This window comes from Thunnus albacares, chromosome 8 (assembly GCF_914725855.1).
Source record: "Thunnus albacares chromosome 8, fThuAlb1.1, whole genome shotgun sequence".
Taxonomy (NCBI): domain Eukaryota; kingdom Metazoa; phylum Chordata; class Actinopteri; order Scombriformes; family Scombridae; genus Thunnus; species Thunnus albacares.
Window position 1 is genome coordinate 944835 of NC_058113.1, and position 21873 is coordinate 966707.

At 39.5% G+C, this 21873-nt stretch overlaps 1 protein-coding gene across 4 annotated transcripts in view; it reads right to left on the reverse strand.

Moving 5' to 3' along the window:
• Positions 1 to 1114: 1114 nt before the first annotated feature.
• The window catches only part of adcy3a (adenylate cyclase 3a), a 42190-nt gene continuing 21431 nt past the window's right edge, over positions 1115 to 21873 (reverse strand). For 3 of the 4 annotated variants that reach the window (XM_044360275.1, XM_044360272.1, XM_044360273.1), the window contains exons 10-21: positions 20616 to 20758; positions 19128 to 19289; positions 18586 to 18673; positions 13686 to 13802; positions 13238 to 13527; positions 12879 to 12960; positions 12393 to 12551; positions 11902 to 12048; positions 11376 to 11489; positions 11030 to 11156; positions 6441 to 6565; positions 1115 to 5873 (exon numbers count right to left, since the gene is read on the reverse strand). In XM_044360275.1, coding sequence (XP_044216210.1) covers positions 5694 to 5873; positions 6441 to 6565; positions 11030 to 11156; positions 11376 to 11489; positions 11902 to 12048; positions 12393 to 12551; positions 12879 to 12960; positions 13238 to 13527; positions 13686 to 13802; positions 18586 to 18673; positions 19128 to 19289; positions 20616 to 20758 — 1734 coding nt within the window. In that variant the 3' untranslated portion in view covers positions 1115 to 5693. The remainder of the gene's footprint in view (positions 5874 to 6440; positions 6566 to 11029; positions 11157 to 11375; positions 11490 to 11901; positions 12049 to 12392; positions 12552 to 12878; positions 12961 to 13237; positions 13528 to 13685; positions 13803 to 18585; positions 18674 to 19127; positions 19290 to 20615; positions 20759 to 21873) is intronic. The other variant, XM_044360274.1, reaches the window with a different exon arrangement.

Consider the following 21873-nt stretch of genomic DNA (forward strand, 5'->3'; position numbering starts at 1 on the left):
TTTACCACTGTAATTCATTGATCAATAATGAGAAACACTTCTTCTCTTTATTTTATTGCAAATAAGAATTACATTTACAGTATTTTATTTCTTATTTTAAAGGGCGTATTATGTAGGCATTTATCTAATTTTAAGACATATTAGGCCTATGTATCTTTTCAACAATTTAAACAACTTCCTTGAATCTGTGAAAAATGTTAGTAATTTTTCTTTGTAAAAAAATGTATTGAAATTTTAATTTTCCAAGTCAAAAAATTTCAAGCACCTCTTTCTTCTCTTGTATTAATATGCCATTTTTGGTGGGTGTAGCAACCACCAAATTTAAGATTAATTATTTCCAACCATGCCTGGCTACCTCACACCTAAGAGTAAAAAAAGAATTACAAACTGGGCAGCGGGCTACAGTACATTAGATAAGCAGTGGTCCTGGCTCCAAAAAGCACAGCCAACTGATGAATCAATGCTAATTCATTGCTTGTTTCCCCATTGTGACATCATCAAGGGCAATAATTCTGAACAGCTTGTTTAGGTCTGTTAATCTGAGGATTTCAAACCCTGGCTAAACACCAAGGAGTACCGTATTTATGTCATTTTCCCCCCATTGCCTAAATAACTTTCATTTGTGGAAGAGGCTTCCATCACCATTATTCTTTAGCATTATTCTTTTCTCAATCTTCTCCCTTTGTTCTACTATATTTTATACACTAATTTTTCACTGTCATGCCATGTGTAACTTTTAGATTATGGTTTATTGTTTGGATGGACTTGAGTAATGAGTGTTAGAACACTTGTCAGGTAATTTAGGTAATTTCCTATGCAATTATTGTTCATCTCAAAATGCATTAAAATGCATGGATTTATACTGTAGTCTTCAAAATTTTCGCGGGGGATGGGTGGGGGTCATAGAAATATGGCGGCTGTGACGTCAAAGCAGTAGCCTTTACACTTTCTTACAGCTGAAGTGTTTTACAGATGAATCAGCTGATGCTCTTGTCAGCCTCTTTGCTCAGACTCAGTCATCCTGCAGTGATGTTGTGATGTAGCGATGAAGAGCTCTTTCACAATCACTGTACTGTAGTTTCCAGTTACCGTGCAGTAATCATGACACTGAGGCTCATCTTTATTAGATTTTTTAATCAATTCACCTTATGATGACAACTGAAATGCATGAGGGTACACTGATTGAGAAATTCTTCAACTGAAAAAACAGGATTGGGATCAACTGCTGAGAACAGGTTGAGTAGACCTACAGTATGTCTAATTCAATCCACAAAAACTGTGAAGAGGAATCAAAGTTCGGAATCAAATTCTGAGAAAATCTGAAAAGTAAGAACAACTCGAAACTCAGGATTTAATCGTTTTGTTGCCGTCAGCTAGCCCTGCTGGCGTGGGCTCTGGCGTTTCAGTGTTGCTGTGTTTGTTGGTATTTAGCACAAAAATTGTGTTGCAACCAAAACCTGGAATCAAATACAGAGTTGACACATTATTCAAAGTGCTATTTTGTTCCCACACCTGAGATTGAAATACAAATCAGGAAACAACTATGGTCCACCTTTTAGCTTTTACATCCAAAGCCATTCCTTTATCATTGGCACTTTCACTTCTGCGTAAGAAAAAAAAAAAGAACGTCCCTGTCATTTCCAATAAATTAATCTGACCAGTAAACACTGTCTAAACTCTATGTACAATGAGGACACCTTCAGTCCTCTTTCCCTTTCTTTAAATAGAACAAAACTTGTACATTACATTATAAAAAATATGAATTAAAGGGGAAGGAATGATTAAACCTTTCCTTAAGAGAGGAGAGTGTCAGGTTTGTAGAAGAAGAAACTATTGCACTTTGATCCCATTCTACAGAGACACTAATGGGCTTTACAATCAGCAGAGGAAAGAGCAGTGGCTTCCTAAATACTTTCCCCCAAAACATACATACAGCTGCTTCCTATCAGGTGGGTGTGCTCCTTCTGCATGTCGCTGCTGGCACATCAAAGCCTCGTACATCCCAAGTACAAACATTGTGAATGATGTCAGTCAAGTTCCCCAAATGCAATCACATTCGTTTTGTTGCCACAAGCAAAATGAAAGGCTGGCTGACCTGCTGATAGTCACCATTTCCCAATAGACTGTTTGCCTGCGACTGGTTCAAACTTTTTATGTAATTAATTCAAGTGGCCCTTGACACACTTTTCTAATTTACCTGCTGTTTTAGGCGCCAACCTTTTCCACCTTATTTCCACCTTGGGTAGACAGACCATATCTAGCAACTGCAACATCTGTGTGAACACGTTAGCATATACAGACTACCAAAGCAGTATAAACAAAACCCTGTGTGCATCTGCTGTATGTGTCCATTTTGGACTATATGTGGCCCTTTACTTGACAAAGCAAGCAGGAATTAAAAAAAAAAAAACACACAGTTGAAAGTCGACTGGAAAAGCGAGACCCCATTTCTACCTAGTATTAAATGAGATCTACATCTGGATACCTTATCTAGACAAGGGGAAACCCATGTTAATGCAGTGCGGTGTAAATGTAGAGAGAATGCACATCTGGAGATGGTCTGCCTCACATTGTGATCAGATTTAAGTCAGGTTTAAATGACATTTGTGCAGTCTGACCACAGCCTTAAGAAAACATGTCACCTAACTCCAGTGACCTAACTCCGCCTCTTCCTGCTATCTCAAGCTGCCTGTAAGCTACAGGTAACATCTAAGAAGTTAATCAAAAAATGGATGACACTTGTCCATGAAGAAAGGTGGAAAACAGTGCTTCATAGCGCTGTCAAGGTAAAACTAGAAACCTTCTACAGAAAGGCAGCTAGCTCACCTACCTAAGACAGAATCAAGTAAACAAGAATGTTTATTAATTCTAGTTGTAAATCCAAAGGCCCCATTATTAGACATCATTATCCAGACACAGATTGTATGTTAACACCAAGAAGAGATGGTGTCGATCCAAATGTTGTGCAAGCAACATGGAAAGTTCACCTTCATGTATTTAAACTTTTTGTTGCTGTTGTCATTTTACTTCAGGAAATAGACTACGCTCTCAATTTACTTTTGTTCCTCCCAACAGCCATCTTTTCCTCATGATCTCCGTGCAGTTAAAGGAAAATTGCAGTTTATTACAGCCTGCATACTTTTTGGCTTTCCTAACATACTCACCAAGTTAACTGCTGAGATCATACACTATGTCACAGTGACATAACTAAAATAGGACCAAAGGATCAAGAAACATAAGCAGTCAGATGGTCAGACAGGTTATAAACAAGTCAACAGTTTATCCAGATGATTATTTTTATTTGGAGGTCAAACTGAGAGCCTGTGACCTGAAATATCACTAATAACCCCTCATTGTATGAGTACAGTTGGTCAAAGTTAAAACAGGAAGTGGGTGTGTAAACTGAGATGGATTTTACAGTTTGCTTTCATTGACTTCCCTGGAAGTTTCTTTCCAACCTGTCTGATCATCTGACTGCTCGTGTTTCTTGTTGTTCTATTTTTGGTGATGTCACTGTGGCCAGAGCTACAAAAATAAAAGCCAAGTTGTAATAAACTGGAATTCTCTTTTAATAGCAATGTGAAAGGACTTGAGAAGATTGTCCCTGCCTGATGAGGGCCATGGAATCCTTCAACTAAATTAAAAATGGTAATCACAGCTGTGATAGGCACTTCCATCTGTCCAAAATCAGTGTAAAAAATTTTTCTGCCTTGTGTGCTACACTCTGGACACCGTCAACTGTCCCCTCTCCTAAGACACATCATTTACACACTCACACACAGTACAGATGTCTGTTATCCTTTAACTTTCAACTCAGAAACATCCAGAAGCCAGCATTGGAGTGTGCTGTAGGAGGTCCAGGAACAGAGAGTAGAGCACAGTACTGACAGACCTGACCAGACCCCAGATCAGAATCAAGGAGAAAGAACACTTTGACTGTGGAAAAATACCCTATGAGCAAAGCACACACTCTCATACTACACATGGGCAGCAGCAGGTGGCAGATCAGTCTGGATCGTCACACTCTGGCATTGTATTGGTCCACTTCCAAATCCTCTTCCTCATCAGAGACATAAAATCTAAACTCAGTTCAGTCCATCAGGTGTCCTTACATGGAAGTATTTTGTAAATGGGGAGTAATGTCCAAAATTTAAGCTGGGTGCCCAAAAGCCCTGCAATATAATGTGTGGAGGAGATGGCATCATAACTAGTGTTTTTGCAAAAAAAAGGCTCATGTGTGTGATCAGTGTTCAGTTCTTATTTGAGAGATGTTCATGGAAAGAGATAAAACCAATCATTGTATTTAAACGGCATCCGATTCAATTAGTCATCCTCATGCTGAAATGTTGAATTCAAAACCATTTTCATTTGAATAACTCAAGTGAAAGATTCAATGTGTTTAGCAGTAGGATGAAACTGAATGTGTCTGAAACTGCACTTCATATGAACATGTGCAAGAAGACACAAGAGGTTGATTTCCTAAAGATTTGGGGCACTTTTAGATGCAGGTTTTTGGCAAAATTACAGAAAAGCTGCAATGTTGAAAACTGGGTGTTTGATGCAAAATGTTTTTATGGTGTTTGTGGGATGTAAATGTACATAATTAGCTGCTGAAACTGATTGGCCAGTTTTTATTGACCAGCAGCAGAGGCAGCTGTGTGTGTGTGACTGACAGTGTAATAGTAGTGGATGTCAAATCTGCTGCATTAGTATGCAAACTTTGGTAGAGAACACTGGAGAAGCTGCTTCAAATCTACAGGCTTCCAGCTTACTCGTTGGGGTTTGAGGCAGAAATTTTAGGGGTGAAACCAAACTATATGCATGACTAGATACCACGGAGGTTAGTGAGAAAATATGTTTGTGATTTTGGTAAAGGAGGCTCTCTTTTTCTCTGTTTGTTAATTAAGAGGATGTCTCAGACTTCAACTATATCTTAAGTTTTCATGAACGGCTGCATTTAAATAAAAACATCTGGCCATCCCTAGACTAGGTGGCATGATAACCCTTGTGCTTGACCTTGCAAATGCCAGCCTGTCCCATCTAGACCAGCCTACATGTAGTCTACTTATGTTATTTTGTATTTTTTCCTCTCATATATAGCGTCTGTATCTTCACGTCTGATGCTTCTGTCTTTTATTGTGATGCACTTTGTGATGTCTACTCTAGAAAAGTGTTATATTACATTCATTTGGCACTTACATTTGGGGAGCACTTTGGGGTTGAGCTGCAGCTGCCGTATATAAATAAACCATATCTACTTACTATGGGTATGTGGATGCAGTTCCAGATCCACATTAAATAAGTCTCTTAAATCATGCTCAGTTTCTAATCTTTTCAATGAACTCATTCAAATTATGAATGTTTTGAATTCCATGGTTCAAGTTGAACATGACGTTTTAATTCAAATACAATCTCTACTGGCATGTATATCTTTCCATAGACAGTGAACGTGTGTGTGTGCTCAGTAATGTCAGGTATCCTGTCACAGGTGTGTATGAAGTGTGTCACTATTATTTTTATCCAACCAGTAAACATTTTGTTCACAGAATTGAAAAAAAGCCCAGGTTTCTAGGCAAATGACTTCTCATTCTAAACTCTTTCCTCTGCCCCTCTCTGCATTCATCACACATAAACGTGATTACTGGGGAGTGTGTGTGTGTGTGTGTGTGTGTGTGTGTGTGTGTGTTTAGTCCTTAGCTGTCAACCACCTGGTGTGGCAGAGTGACAGAGGAGCCGTTGATAAATGAGCCTTGTTTGTCTCTTCCCTTCAGAAAATAGGTGAGCAGCTCCCCTTTCCCCTTCACAAAGATGGGCCCCCTCCTCACAAAGCGGAAACCGTACTCTTTCAGGATGTTGTAGCAGTCCTCCACAACCTGGGGGCAACACACACAGACAACATGATAAGGCTTTCACACTGTTTCTCAGAAAACATGTGACACATTCATTTGAAATCGAATATGCAAAGTTGTATTTGTGTTTGCAAAACAAAATGAACTAAAGTAACACTGAAGATGCAACGAGCACTTCATATAGAATTACTTTACTTGTGGAACAGATGCAACATGGAATCTATAATGTAACACAGCAAAACACTGTGCTTAATATGAAAAAAATAAGATATTACCATACAAATAAATGTGGCAACTGGCCTTTCTTATTGTACATGTACTGTTCATTTGATCAATGGAAGGTAATTCTGAAAAGAAATTATTGAATTAATAATATGATTGAATTTTTCATTTGAAATTTTCATCTCTGAAGTGATGATAAATGCACCAGAAAACAAGTACCTATTCACACATTTCATGTCATTTGAATGCAAAATTTGATTTCTTTTTTGCCAGTGGAGCTAAAACTGACACATATATCTTGAATTTGTATAATTTATTCACAATGAAAGTTGTGTAAACAGTGGTGGGCAGTAAAGTCTGGTGCTGTACCTGGATGTTTCCCATCACCCCTGTGGACTCCATGCGACTGGCCACATTCACAGTGTTGCCCCAGATGTCATAGTGGGGTTTGCGGGCACCGATCACTCCTGCTAACACTCCACCTTTATTCAGACCTGGAGGAGAGTGTTGACAAATGTGACATGTGAGATTATGACTGCTAATAAAAAATACTGAATATACTTACATGTTTTACTTGTAAGAACATGTTTTTGTAGTTTGTCCATCTTTCCTTTCAGTTAGGGTAACACCAGTGGCTACATCTTTATTACAAAGTCCAGGCAGACAAACAACTCCAGCAGTCAGACTACATCTTGATTTGTGGTTGATCAGAACTGGTTCTTACGACCACGTCAAATATGTTAATAGTTGTCCTGAACAGCTACACTCAAAGTCACTGAGAGCGGAGGGGGTGGGAGAGATATCATCCGACAGTCTCTCCTGGAAGGCAGTCATAGCTGTTCACATGAAAAGTGACAGAAATAGTTGCATCACGAATGACAAAGGAGAGCTAGAGAGAAAAGTTTAAACCCTGGCTCCTTTCTCACCTCTGCACAGCTGACCAATTGCTCATCGGTGTTGAAATGGCCGTGCACAGCCCCCCCCCCCCCCTTATACACCGTCAGAAAGCTGCGGGATTGGATAGCCTGTCGGATGATATTCAACCATCCATCAGGCATGTCTGAAGGAGTATGCCAGCCGCTTACCTGACAGGTTTTTTTTAAAGGACCATATCACTGGTTTTACATGTTTTTGCATACTTACTGTGAATCACATACTTTTCATAATAGTTAGCAAACCATGATGTTTCTCTACAATGACAAGCAGCCACTGGTTTCACTGCAATTCCATATAATATGAATGTTATTAAGCAGATTCCGGAGACATGATACATGATTTAAGTGCAGGTTGTTTTGAAAAGCCTCAGACTGATGATGCAACTTTGACAATGTTTTGTATTCATTCATGACTGTGATGATTACAAAACTCCAGCAAGTTTCAAGAGTCTGTGGATTGATTTTCATATTATACAGAAATAAATCAAACCAACTGATATCATGAACAGCAGGTAAAATAAATATAGAACTATACAGCTTGCATTTGAAAATGTTTGGCACAAATGTGCAGTAAACCTGATTTTTAGTTGAAAGAAGAAATCCACAGCTGAATATCTATATGAATACATGAACATCTAACTACTCCTTTGGAAGTGAAACAGAATGTGACTAAGTTGTCTGCATTGTAAAACTGCATGTGCATACAACTTTTCAAGTACAATAGGTAAAAGTTGATTCCATAAGGAGTTCTGCAAAAGTTCATGAACATTTACAATCACAGTTTGGGTAATAAATTCAACATTCACCTTCATTTTTAACTTAGATGTGGTTTATGTCATGTGAATAAAATGTGGACTTTAACAGCCCTCTTGTGAGGTTGCCCTGTATACTCTCTCTTCACTCATGTCCTGCAGAGTCATCAATCCCTAGATCTCACCACTTCAGTTGGCGAGTAAAATGTGTTACCACAATAATAAATAACACACAAAACTATAGATATAAGACCCAATTTGTAAAAAAAAAAAAAAAAAAAAAAAAAAATCTCTTAAAGGTGCAGTGTGTAGATTAAGAAGTGGCATCTAGAGGTGAGTTTGCAGATTGCAACCAACTGAATTCTCCCTCCCCTGCTAAGCATGTAGGAGAACCTACAGTAGCTGTAAAACTTGTGAAAAACACAAAAGGTCCTCTATAGAGCCAGTGTTTGGTTTGTCCATTCTGGGCTACTGTAGAAACATGGTGGTGCAACATGGAGGGCTCTGTGGAAGAGGACCCGCTCCCTATGTAGATATGAAGGGCGCATTCTAAGGTAACGAAAACACGATGATTCTTATTTTCAGGTGATTATACGCTAATTATAACATACTTTTGAATATTATATTCCACTTCTGCCAAGTCCATTCTGCTAGATGCCACTAAATTCTACACACTGCACCTTTAATTGTAATAGTCACACAGTGACAGCCCCAAATGGAAGCAAGAGGTCCAGTAAGTATTTTAAAGGCTTCACCAGCCAGAAGTGATGTGACCCTGTGATGCCGTATACAAGAACACACCAAAGAGAGGAGAAAGTTAAAGATCCTTTAAGGTTATTTAACAACTTTTATTTGGATGATGCATGTCAGATGTGGAGTTCCTGCGTCTAACCATACTGACACCAGAGGGTGAATCCATGCTGTTTCATTGAGTCAGACAGGGATGCTCCTCTCAGCTGCAGCAAACTGACACATTCTCAAATATTTACCAAAATTGCAGGGAGAACCAGGCCTTCATTTCACACAGGTTCATTCAGAGACGCACTTTTATTCCTAATTTTGCATATATTCAATCATATTTTAGTAAGTCTGCATTTTTTTTTATATAATGCACATTCCCACACTGATTCCATCAGTACAACAACAGAGTTGCCAAGGAGCTGCTAATTTACCATGTGAGCTATTACCTTACAGGCAATTTTATCAGGTCTTTATTAGGGAGTGACCTTTTGCATTGAATATTTTTGACTTTTATTTCAGAATTTACAGTACATTGATAACACAAGTTGATTTTCAAATCTAACTCTTGCAGAAAGCAGATTTTCTTTCATTTAAAAGTCCAAAAATCCTGTACTCTAGGCCTCATTTCCATTACACAGGAGGATTTTCCCCAATATTACCATAACTGTTAGAAGTTTTGCAGAGCTGCAACGATGTCAATTAATCGATTAGCTGCCAACTATTAAATGAATCACCAACTACTTTGATAATCATTTAATTGTTTGGAGTCATTCCTTAAAACTTCTGTGAATTTGGCATGAAATAGTAAAAATGCATATATGGAATCAAGGTTTAATTACTTATTTATTGGGACCATGTACTGTGTTAAACATAAATGTTACCATTTGATGTACTGTATCAGAGATTTTCATCTGCAGTCCCTTCAGAAGGTCACAATTAAAACATGTAACAGCACAATAACAAACAGCACAAAGCAAAAAGCACAGGACATATAATACAAAATACAAAACTACACACACTAGCACATCATATACACCCACAATATCAACTAGAAATTAATAATGCAAGCTTGTCAGATTAAAAGCAAGATTATTTGCGTTCATGAGAAGACCATGAGATGAAATTTAGATTCAGTGGTTACAGAGCTGAGTAGTTTTAAGCAGATTTTTTAATTTGGTTTTGAATGTACTGATGGAACTGCAGCTCGTCATATCATCAGGTAGGGTATTCCAAATGCAGTGCAATGAAATGGTATGGTACAATCTTGTATAGAGGATATTCTGGAGGATCTAATAGAACTTACTGAGCGAGTGTTCACAAAGTCACATAGTGGAGGAGGGGCCAAACCATTTAAAATTTTATAAACTAGGCACAAATTTGAAAATATTCTAAAATTGTCAAAGCTCAGTAAATTGTATTTCTCTAGTACCCTACAGTGATGGAAATGCATTGGCTTTTTGTCAAGAGTTTTTAGAGTTTATTTGTATAAGGACTCAAGAAGTTTTATGGCTGTTTCTCCAGCCTGCCCCCAACATGTGATGCAATAAGACATATGGGAAAGAATCATAGCATGCATAAATATCTTGGCTGTGTCCAAAGAGAAACAGTTTCTAATATGTCTAAAATTTGTTAAATTGTACTTTATGGTTTTAACCATTTTTTAAAAACATTTTTCTTAAAGTTTAAATTTGGATCCAGATCCAAGATTTATTTGTATTTCTATTATTATTTTATATATAATAATTATTATATTACATATATTTATTTTATATTATTTTTAATTATTTATGTATTTATTTATTTTATATCAAGTGCCTCATTAAGCATCCCCAAAAATCTGAGTGAAAATAAACATTCATAACTATTATAAAACCTAGCTCAAAAAACAGCTCATTTTGCTGTTTAGACCATTTTTCAAGACTGGGAGGCAGATCACGTTTTGATTGACACCCGCACCGGCTACTGGGAGCTGGCTAACTACAGTAGCTAACAACTGGATTTCCGTGGTGCAGAGCCACATCTCTAACTGACTGAGCCTTGCCTCCAACACAGCAAATAAACTGCAAATATCAGGAAACTTTACAAGAACTTAAATGACAATATTTCGAATTTGGATTGAAACTAATTTTTTAATTTTTTTTTTTAGATGCTTAAGATTATGTACATAAGACCCTAAATGACACAGTCAGAAGACTTTTGTGGATTTGGGTTTCCAGTGGTTTTAAGAAAAATATGTCCAAATTCTGTCATTCCAGCTTCTCAAATGTGAATATTTTCTGGTTTCTTTAGTCCTCTATGACAGTAAAGTGAATATCTTTGAGTTGTGGACTGGAAACAAGACACTGACATAGGACATCATCTTTGGCTTTAGTAAGTTAGCGTTAGTGGCAGCAATAAACTTTTGCTTTTGATTCCTACAAGGACAGAAGTACAAAACAACAACACACACATGCATGCATGCACACACACACACACACACACACACACACACACACACACACAGGTGAAGGGTTGGCGGGTTGGCACATACCAATGCGTAGCATGAAGTTGTTAAATGACTGGTAGTTGATGTTCATGAGTGTGACCTTCATGGCCAGAGCAAAGTCTGCCAGGTCTGCCAGGTGCTGCCAGCGCTCTCTGTCAGACTGCTCCTCCTTCTGACAAACAAACACAAAACAGCTCAAACTGCACCTCAACACAACAATCATCATGGCTGGTGAGAACAGTAAGTATTTCAATAATAATCATTTGAGAGGTCCAAGAAAGAAAGACTCTGTATATAGTATTCTGTTATATCATCACATTGTATTCTAAAGGAGTAATTTTCATGTTAGGTTGATAAGTCAGGGCTGGACAGGTCATGTGACCATGCTGACCTTCATACAGGTGTAGCCATTGCTGATGTCTGGGGTGACACCTGATGCTGCCATGTAGGTGCTACCGATGGTCTTGATTTTTGTGATGCAGCGGAACTGAGTCTCATCCAGCAGCTGTCATGGATACAGTTTAAAGGTTACGGTTGCACTATTTACATCTAGCAAATAACTAATCATGATTTAATTGCGTATCATGCTTTCCATAATAATGGTAGTAACCCTAATATCACCTAGAATTTCCCTGATAAAGACCTGATACTTTATGATAAATAATGGAATGATGTTACATAAAAATTGTTTGTCAAACTACTCTTTCAAATGTCAACTCTGAAGAGGAAAGGGCAGCATGTATGTTGCCTGACACGCCAAACACAAGGCAAAAAAAGGCTGCAAATGACTTGCGACTGCCCTGAAGCTACATTACTGTGAGTGCACAGAACTGAGGGCGATTCAGACAAGCATGTGTGTCCCCTGCCTGCAGACTGCTACTAAAACACAGTGAGGCAGAATGAAGAAACCAGCTTACACTGTCAAAGTCTGAGATGATCTCGTTGAGGAACCGTAAGCATTCAATCCCTCCATTATTGATGCTCTCCTCTGTGTAGAAGTCAGAGAAGTTGGGGATTGAGGCGAACATGACTCCAATCTCATCGTAGGACTGACTGTACAACTCCTGGAACATGGCAGATTAACAAGAGAGCCAGACATCACCATATTGTGTAACTAATGAACCAAACCAAAGAAATACTACAATATGATCTTATATTTATGGGATACAAGTATCAGAGTAACACTGCAGATAAACGTGCTGGGTTTTCTAATAATTCACAGGATAGATAAGAGACATCCTGACTTTTCCTGACAATTTTAGTTGTGTGACAGAAAAGTAATGGAAGTCTAATAACTGATAAGCAGGAAGATATAACATTACTTTTGGGATTAGCAATGAGTGATTTCTTGTACACACACAAAGTGAAGTGAGGACTGATCTGGGGTGTGTGGATGTGAGGATCTTACCTCATCCCTTTTCTTAGAACCCAAGAAGTGTCGAGCGACGTGTTCAGGCAGCATGTTGGTCACCAGTGCTTCGTTCCAGCGCCTCATCTCATACACCTTCTCCTTCTGCTCATGGACCTCAATCTTCCACAGGAACAGGGTGCGGGCAAGCTTCTCCACCTTCAGCCAACAATAGACACTGGTGTTAGCATTTGACAAGTACATGGATTTGAAAGCAGATGTGACCGAAATTTTTTTCCTGGTAAGCGATTCACTTGTATGACATAATGTACATAGTGTTAATGTTGCTCAGCGTTTCATTAAGAGGTGTATTTTTGGAAAAGTTTTCAAAAGAGCATTTCTGACACAGTTCAATAGGCATCTCAAGTAATCATGATGGATATGATCAATCAAACTGCCTCCAACGCTTCAATATCCTAACCTAAGAATGACATTACAGATACCATGTTTTCCTATGCAGTAAAAGTACAGCAGATGCAAACTTACATGTCGGGAGAAATAATAGAAGCTGACCATCATAATGAAGATCATAACTGTCATTGTGAACTTGGAGGGCACCAAGTATGACCTGCAAAGATGAACATTAACATATTGACAATTTATGCTACAATACATGAGTTCAAGAAAGCCCAACACTGTAGTTATTGTATGTTAAAAGATGGGTTCACATTTTTTCAAGTGTGTCTTAAAACAACAGTCAGGAGCCCAAATGAACAGTGGGCTGCACTGAGTATGCACCCTGGTTCATTTCTTCAACTGACTGTTAGTCTTTAACTACTGTTACACAATGATCTTTGCACAGTGAAAGTGCTACAAGAGGTGTACAGGTCTCTTTTTCTTCTCACTTGTAGCCGAAGCGAGCCATGTCGTAGCGGTCGAAGATGTCCCTCCAGCTGTAGATGTTAACGATGCCTGTGGCCACTGTGATGAGGAGCATCAGTGTGAGCTTGACCATGTGACTGACTTGAACCAGCATGGTGGTGGCCATGAGTGCCAGCACAGCAATGAAGCTGTAATATTTGGGGTTGTCCAGGCAACCGTCAGGGCTGGACCAGGTGGAGGAGGAGGATGAGGAGGCGGAGGAGGGAGCCATTGTGGTGCTGACTGAATCTGGGACTCGAGGCAGACAACTCAGCTAGACAATGGAGAGACACAAAGTCATGAGCTTACTACTGTAATTACTAATATTACTATTATTCCTAAAAGTACTTTGCGTACATTTCATATGCAAAACAAAATCCCCACACTGGTTTAGCCTTTTGTGGCTGTAAGAAAAAGCAGGGAGCAGCTCACCATGTCCATGATGTCGGCCATGGTGAGGATGAAGATGGCTGCCATGGCCCAGGTGTTACGAGCCCAGCGTGTGTGGTCTATCCAGGTGGAGAAAGACACCAGTTTCTTGGGAAAGACCTGAGACAAACACCATCTCAATGACTAATTCTAACAGGGTTTAGAGTGTTCACACTGAAAAACTATACTCAAGAAACTGCAACACTGATAAATCCTAAAATATTACAAACATGTCATTAACAAAATTTGATAAAGGAAGAAACTTTCCAAAGTCACAGTATGATTTATGATAACTAGTGTGGTTTTATCATTTTATTCACATTTTAGTCATTTTATTGTCAGTTTAAATTCATCAAAAGTCTTTCAACTTATTCCCATCTGTCGTGAGACTGACTGAGGAGAACAGACTTTCTCACTATATCGCTTTTCTCTTTCATATGCATATATGTCTGCACACACATGATGAGCCTGACTCTCCAAAATGTTTATTTTATTTATTACTGACTTGCCTGAAACCAGACTTTTATTGTTCATTTTTCTCTGATTTTTACACTTTATTTTATTGGTGTAAATCTGAGTCTGAAGTTAACATTTAAACCTGACATATGATAGGTTGTCACAATAACTGTTACAAGAAAATAAATGTATAATAACCTGTGGGTAATGTGCTCTATTTGAACCAACTACTGTATCTACTTTAAGGTTTCCAAATTTCACCTGAGATTCTGCAGCTCTGTGCTTCTTTCAGTTTGTTGATTCATTAAATTCAAGAGGTTAATGACAGAGCCACAGCAATCCTCAAACCCATCTTTGAATCACCTCAAAAACTTCTACTTACATTTTTTAATTTAACTAACTAACTAATCAGGGCGGGTATCCACCGTATCTCATTTTCTCACTCTTAATCGTAATAACCCCCTCTTTGCAGAAAATACACAAACCTGGCAACTCTGCATGGATCTTACTGTTAACATTATGTCAAATTAAAATGGCAATATTTGAGATCGGTAAAAATATTGGTAGGGACAACTCACCCTGACATTGGTCGGGACATGTCCCTACCGTTCAAACCCAAATCTACTCCTAGGCCTCGCACAATAACTACTTTTGTTGATAATATATTGTCCCAGGAATAAATGCAATAAATGAAATTATTGTTAAAACCAAAACAATAAATAAAATGGACTCTAGGGTTCTGTTAATAAAAACTGCACTTTAATATGTGTTTAAACATTTGGCACAAGTGTATAGAGAGTCATTCAAATCCAATTTCTCAATGGTTAACAAAAAGTGCAAAGTATTAGTTATAAGTTAGAGATAAATAACAACTACATAAATAACAAGTAGAGCAAAGCAACATGTTTGACATAAAGTCAGTTTAGGACTCCTCCTTGTAGAGTGTCTCTGGACATAACACAAAGGCACAGATGCCTCAACAGGCCATATCTGCTGCCAAATCTGTATTTTAACTGTTAGGCAGATTCCGAGCAAAGAACACCAACATGTTTTCCTTGCGGGGCCTAAGGCAGGATTTCTCTGGGGTAACAATGTTGCCAGCTGTGCTGAATTTTCTCTTCAAGCTAGTGCTTGTTGCACAAATGCACATGCATTTTTGTGCCAACTTGGCTATTGACGGAAATCTTTTATGATTATCACACCACCACATAAAGGAATCAGATGATGCATCAAGTGCTTCTTGCTGGAGGAACTTGGTCAACTCTCCGTCAGCTTGCACTCTTTTTGGTACCAATACAGCCTGGGTCTGACGACTTCTGAGTTGGGCTCTTCTGTTCTGGAGAAGGACACTCAGTCTCTTCTTCTTGGGTGGTGGAGGTTCAGATCCATCATTTCCCCCTGAAGCTTTCCCGCAGCTCTCACCACTGGCACCTCCTTGACTTCCCTCTTCCTCTTTCAAGTCTACTAGCTCTTGCAAGAGCTGATGTTTGACATCATCCAAGACCTCTGCATCCTCCATGCTACCACAATACTTCGGATCCAAGATGGTGGCCTTTCTCAGTCTTGGATTTCAGGTGGGCTGTATTTCTCCATCAATACCCTGCACATGTTTTCCTTTATCTTTGCTGTCAGTGCAGTGTCATTGGGTTCTGGTGATAAAAGTTCACCTTTAAGAAATTCCAACACAGCTTTTAATGAGTACACAGTGACGCATTTTTCCCTTGAGAGAACATCTGTGATATCAGCCACTAGCTTCATTGCTGCATTAATGGATTACAACACAGAAACATCCCGCCAGGTTGGGTTTAGGTGGCAATGTTTTCGATCTTCAACCAGGACACATCCTTTGGCTGGGAGTTGCTCTAGCACTCTCTCTGTCATTTCTTGCTTGGTGCCCCATCATGTGGTGACATCTTGTGGGAAAGATAACATTTGTTCTTTTTCATTAGTTAGTCTATATCAACATTATTCAACAAATACCACTTTTTAAATTTCCATTATTTATCACAAATAATTGTACATGGTTATATTACACTGTAACCAATGATCTAATACATAAATTCATACATACATGCTCACAAAAGTATGCATGTACATTAAGGCCCCAAAGTAAGTTATAAATTTAAAAAAACAACCCTTTAAATTAACCCTTTAAATATTTTGTGTTGCATATTAACTCAACTATCAATGATTTATCCATCACTCACCAGTATTAGACTGTGTTGGGGAAGATTGGCTTCAGTCTGTGCCTTCCTCAGGTCTCTCTCTTTATCCAGCTCAGGTTGAAAGTGTTGACAAGATTCTTACAAGTCCCATGGCACGTGCTGTGTGATCCTTGTCACTGTCCAAGCCATGGGGACCGGCCAAATGGAGGTTGTGGCCAAAGCAATTGAGCCATGGCCAGCCAAGTTTGCGTACTGCAGCCACAATGTTAGCACCATTGTCGACAGTTATACAGATCATTTGCACTCATCCAATGCCCAATACCCTCAGCAGCATGGTGCTGGGCTATGTATCTGGTCTCAACACTTTGACTGCAGAGTCCAGTCAGCAGTTATGTAATGTATGGTCAAGCTCATATATTTGAGCTTGATCACATACCTGTAGTGGCAGAGTAAAGGGAGATGTCTTTTATCTCCTTCAGATTGTCGTCTTTCACTTTGTTGTACAAGGCTAGAATTCTTTAACAATTCGTACTGCCTGTCAGAAGTCTGCAGCATTTCTTTAAATGCTAGTTTTTTGACCGTATTGAATGGCTGCATCTCTTTGGCTATATAGCGAGTTATGCTATCTGTGAGCATGCACCATTTCATGCTGTCACGTTTATATTTGCACTGTCAGGAAGGCCCCTCTCCATCTCCAACTGCGGTTTCGTTCCCAGCTTGGAAAACTGGATGGGGTGGGTATGTATTAGATGAGCTTTTAGGTTAGTTGTATTGCTACTTTTCAACGCCACTGATTTTTAACAACTCTAATTGTGAATTGATTAAAAATGTGTTCCATTATTTTTCAACCTAAGTCTGATGTTTGATTTTGGAAATCAAACATGCTAACTCATTTGTGTGTGGAGCGATGCAAACACAGACTCTGGTACTGGTGAATAAGTCTATGCACCTCCTTTTTCAGCAGACATTTTGACTTGACATGGACAGTAAAAGCACAGGTGGACCTAATAATATGAACGATGACACCAATGCATTTGATTGTCTCAGTCGCCATAATACCTGAGCCCTGGACAGCTACACAGAATGCAAGCATCATTAATGTTAATAGTTGCACCTGTGTTTTTGCTGCCATGACATGTGAAAATGTCTGCTGTGAAAAAGGTCTGTGGCTAGTGACAGTGTACAGTGAAGATGATAACATGCACACGTGCCTCTGTTAATGGACTGTGTTGAGTTCATGGAGCTGGTACTGTAGGCTCGTGACATTGTGAGATTTGATACAATATTGATAAGCACTGAAGAGCCTCGAGCATTAGTTCCAGTGACTCTGCATTTTCACAGGCCGTGTGATTGACTGCCTGACTGTATGCGTGTTGCTGATTGACCTGGGTTGAGTGCTGCTTGTGAGGGGCAGTCAATACTGCTGGATATCAATGCATCTAAATTTCCATTATCAGGCTGAATCAAAGTACTCCTCCATGCCAAACTCACAACAAGTACATATGCTGTACAAAGGGTGGCAGCTACACCACCATGCGGTCCTTTATGACAAGACACTGCACCATCATTAAATGTATTAAGAGTATATACAACAAACTCAAAAATATACAACTATGTTTTTTACGAAAGAGGATATCTACATGTTCAAAAAAGTCTTAAAATATCTAGATTCTAGACAAAGGATTTTAAAGGGATAGTTCAACATTTTGGGAGAAATACTTTGCTTTCTTTCTGACAATGAGATAAGAAGACATCAGTCCGGCTATAGTGTGGATTTCCAGATAGAGTCTGTGAGCACAGCTTTCGGTTATGGTCTCTGTACAGGCAAAATGGTACCAAACCTGTCAACCTCATTGTAATGACAAGACTTCAGGAAGCTGTGCAGTCACTTCATTCGACTGTTGTTCACCAAGAAATAGTTTCACCATGGAACATTTCTGTATTTGATTTCTGCATTTTGGAATCTTGTCATAACAGCGAGGCTGCCGGGTTTTGTGCCATCATGCCTGTACAGAGACCAAAACCAAACCTGTGCTCACCAACTGCATCAGACAGCCTGCGCTATAGCCAGAGATGCTGCACAGGAGTACTGGACTGGATATACTGTTCTTTAAGAAATAGTTCCATCATGTTATTGACATAGTAATTGGCAGTTGCCATAATTAGATAAGGTGCTGCTACCTGTAGTCATAGGGCTACAGGTTGCCTTAATTATGTGTAAAGATAGTGAAAACATGAGAAAACACCCATTTATAAAAGTATGAAAATGTGTTGAAACTCACTCTTGGGAAGATGGCAGCCAGAGAACAGATTGTCAGGATTAGCAGCAGGACTTCTCCCACTGCAAAGGTGATGTAGTTTGCAATCAGCCTGTTCAACAACACATGAACATAGAGCAAGAGACAGAGACCATGAAAGAGATGTACAGCACTGAGAGCAGTCAACAGGCCAAGTCCAGACTCTCTAACACACGTCTGTGTTAAGTCATGAACAGTTGCATGCAGATAAGGCAGAAAACAATCTTGCAAAGAGCAATGGTACAGGCAGTGGGCCTGTGCAAAATGTACACATTGCAGAAGTGATGGATTAAAATGTGTGAGATCACAAAAGTGGAGGATTTCTCCCAGCACAGGATAAATAATAGGATCATTTTGTAAATTTATGATTTGTGTCCAAGACCATGTGAGCTTGGGTTTGTTTTCGTTTGCTCTCTGGGTAGGTGTCTCAGCCAGAGTACGACATGAATCAAACATGGCCACATAATAAATGAATAAAAATGTTTTAAAACAGTGTGAGGAGACCACTGCCGGCCTTGTGAACTGACCAGGGGTCTATGAGTGCTTCCATAGCTGCAGTGAAGAGCAGGACCACACAGGAGCAGGAGAAGGCAGCTCCACTCTGCTTCTCCTTCTCCACCGAGTAACGAGTCTCCAGCTCTGGATCCACAAACCTCAGGGAGAGCTGGTTGGTGTGTTTCCCCTTCAGACTGATGAGACAAGAGAACCTCAGCAGTTACATCACATGTTAAAGGGGACGTATCATGAGCATGTATGGGTGTACACTTATAGTCTGGGACTAAACTGGAATATCTTTGCATGACTCCTTATTTATCTTATACTCAGCAGCCCCTCTGTCTGAAACAGGCTGTTACAGCTGTCTCTTTTAGACCCCCCGCCCGATACGCCCACTCTGTCTTGATTTGCCAGCTTCAGGAAGCTGCCCCTTAACAGACTTCCAGCAGTCCAGGATGCTACATAAACAAACAATAGTAGTAGTATTTCACTTTACTCAAAATGGAAACTTCTCCAATACATCCATACATGTTCAAGCCGAAATCCAATCAGAAATATGCAAGTGGACAATGTGAACAACACATGGAAGAACCATAGCAACAAAGGCTACAGAATGGACAGCCATTTGTGGGCATGCACGAACAATCTGACGTCATAATGAGGAGGAAGTAGAGGTAACTTTGCAAACAAAGCATTGAGGGCAAGTTGAAATCCTGGCTTTTGACTTTCAGGGAACATTTTACATACATTCACCTCAAGTTTTGGAACGTTGACCATGTTTAACATCTGACATGATAACAGTATGTAAACGACAAAAAATCAAAAAAGGCATAATATGTCCACCTTTTTGGTATTACATTATCTACAGTTTACCTGATATTGTAATACATTTTTCAGCAACCCACGGTTTTGTAGTAGGGAATCTCATGCTACAGTATATTGTTACACCATTAAAAACTGATGCAATCTACTTAGCTCTACACTGTTTTGCGATCTTATGTGATACCTAATATGACCTTAACACCAGGTATGAAAAACTGTCAAGTACTGAAAGCTGGCATCAAGCATCTGGTCAGTTTCATAATCTTTCTAATCAAAGTTTTTGTACAACTGCATGTGTTCAGACAACATTAAACACCAAGTTTATCATTCACAAAGTAATTTATCAGAATAAGTATGATATAAGTATAGTATTGTTCATTGTAAGAATACTAGTATGGGAACGCTTCCAACCAAAAATCAGCGCACTTAATCTGTGGTTTACAGTAGGAGGAGGGTGCTGCTCTTATAGCAGAAACCAAAGTAAGGCTGTCAGAACTCCTAGCAGCAGCAGATGATAAATCTTCATAAAAATCTGACCCTGCTAAAGTAAAAAAAGAGAGAAAGAGAGGGGGCTCGGAAAAGCAATGAGATGGAGGGTTTTAACTTGAAAAAATATAAGCAACATTAGCTGACAAGGAGTAAAGCGGTATCATTAAGGTAATCTTCATTTGGTTCTAACAGCCAGGCTCTTGACTTACGCTTGGACTGTCTCTCTCTCCAGCAGAGCCTCGTTGAGCAGTTTGTTGAGCTCCTGTTCGTTCTCCTGAGCATCAATCACCCTTTCAGCCAGGTCGCGCAGCCGTAGCCTTCTCCGAGGGTTAGGGAAAGATGGATTCACAACCTGCAGTCCCACAAAGAGAAAGCTGGAGAAGGGAACAAGTCTATATCTGATATTTACAATATCAGTGGCACGTCAGCTATGTCAGTCAGCTGGTCTGTCCATCTAACACATCACTCCACAGCAAGAAACCGCCTCTGAACACATCAGGTCAAGATTTCCACTTGATCAACACGATAAAGTAACCTACAGTACGAGTACATTTAGATAAAATGTGCTATGATTGTTCATGATCCACTCAGGTTGATTCCTCATGTTTTAGTGCTACTATCGAGCTCAAATGTCCCCTAGTAGACAAGAGATATCCAAATCTCATGAGGTGACTACCATGACATTTCCTGAGCACATTCATTATTATCTCATAATAATCTAATAAATGTGCTCAGCAAATTTCATGGCAATCTGCCTAAAGGGATAAACCCTTTTGGTTTTAATGACTGTGATTTCCATTCTACAAACTTAAAGCTGGAGCGTGGGACTTCTGTCTCCCTCTCCCGGCAGTGAGAGTAAAAGGGGGTGCTCGGCTGTGATTGCCTGAGTTCAAAGACGTTACTAGGATGAGGGGAGGACATTTCTTTTGATTTGATAACATTAAAAGTAAAGTTAGACTTTTCTGTTGACTTCCCAACTCATTTTAAAAAAGACAAGAGAGAAAAAGAGAGAGAGTGAAAGAGCTGAGAGCATCAGCAAGCGAGAGAGAGAGCAGCTGTGATCGAGCAAGCTAGAGAGTGAATGAAGAGAGGGGGCAGTGGTAGCAAGAAAGCTGGTGAATCAAGTCAATAAGACATTATGTTCTGATTGTTTCACAGCGGTTACATTCTAGAGCACAAACACGCCCACACACCCACACCCCTCCACTCAACGCTGTGGCAGTGCGCTGCAACACTTGTTTTGGTCTGAATATGGCCAGACATGCAGTTCGCTCTCATGCACACTCTGAATGACAGGCATACAGAGAGGGCCAGTAAGAACGGATATGTTTAGACGATCCACTGGCCAAAAAACATATTTTTTGACGACCTACTGGGATTTGTCCCAGTATGCCCAGTATATACTGTAACCTACTGTTGCGGCTGTAAAACTGTGGAAATGGTGGCGACATTCCTGGCGAAGAGATT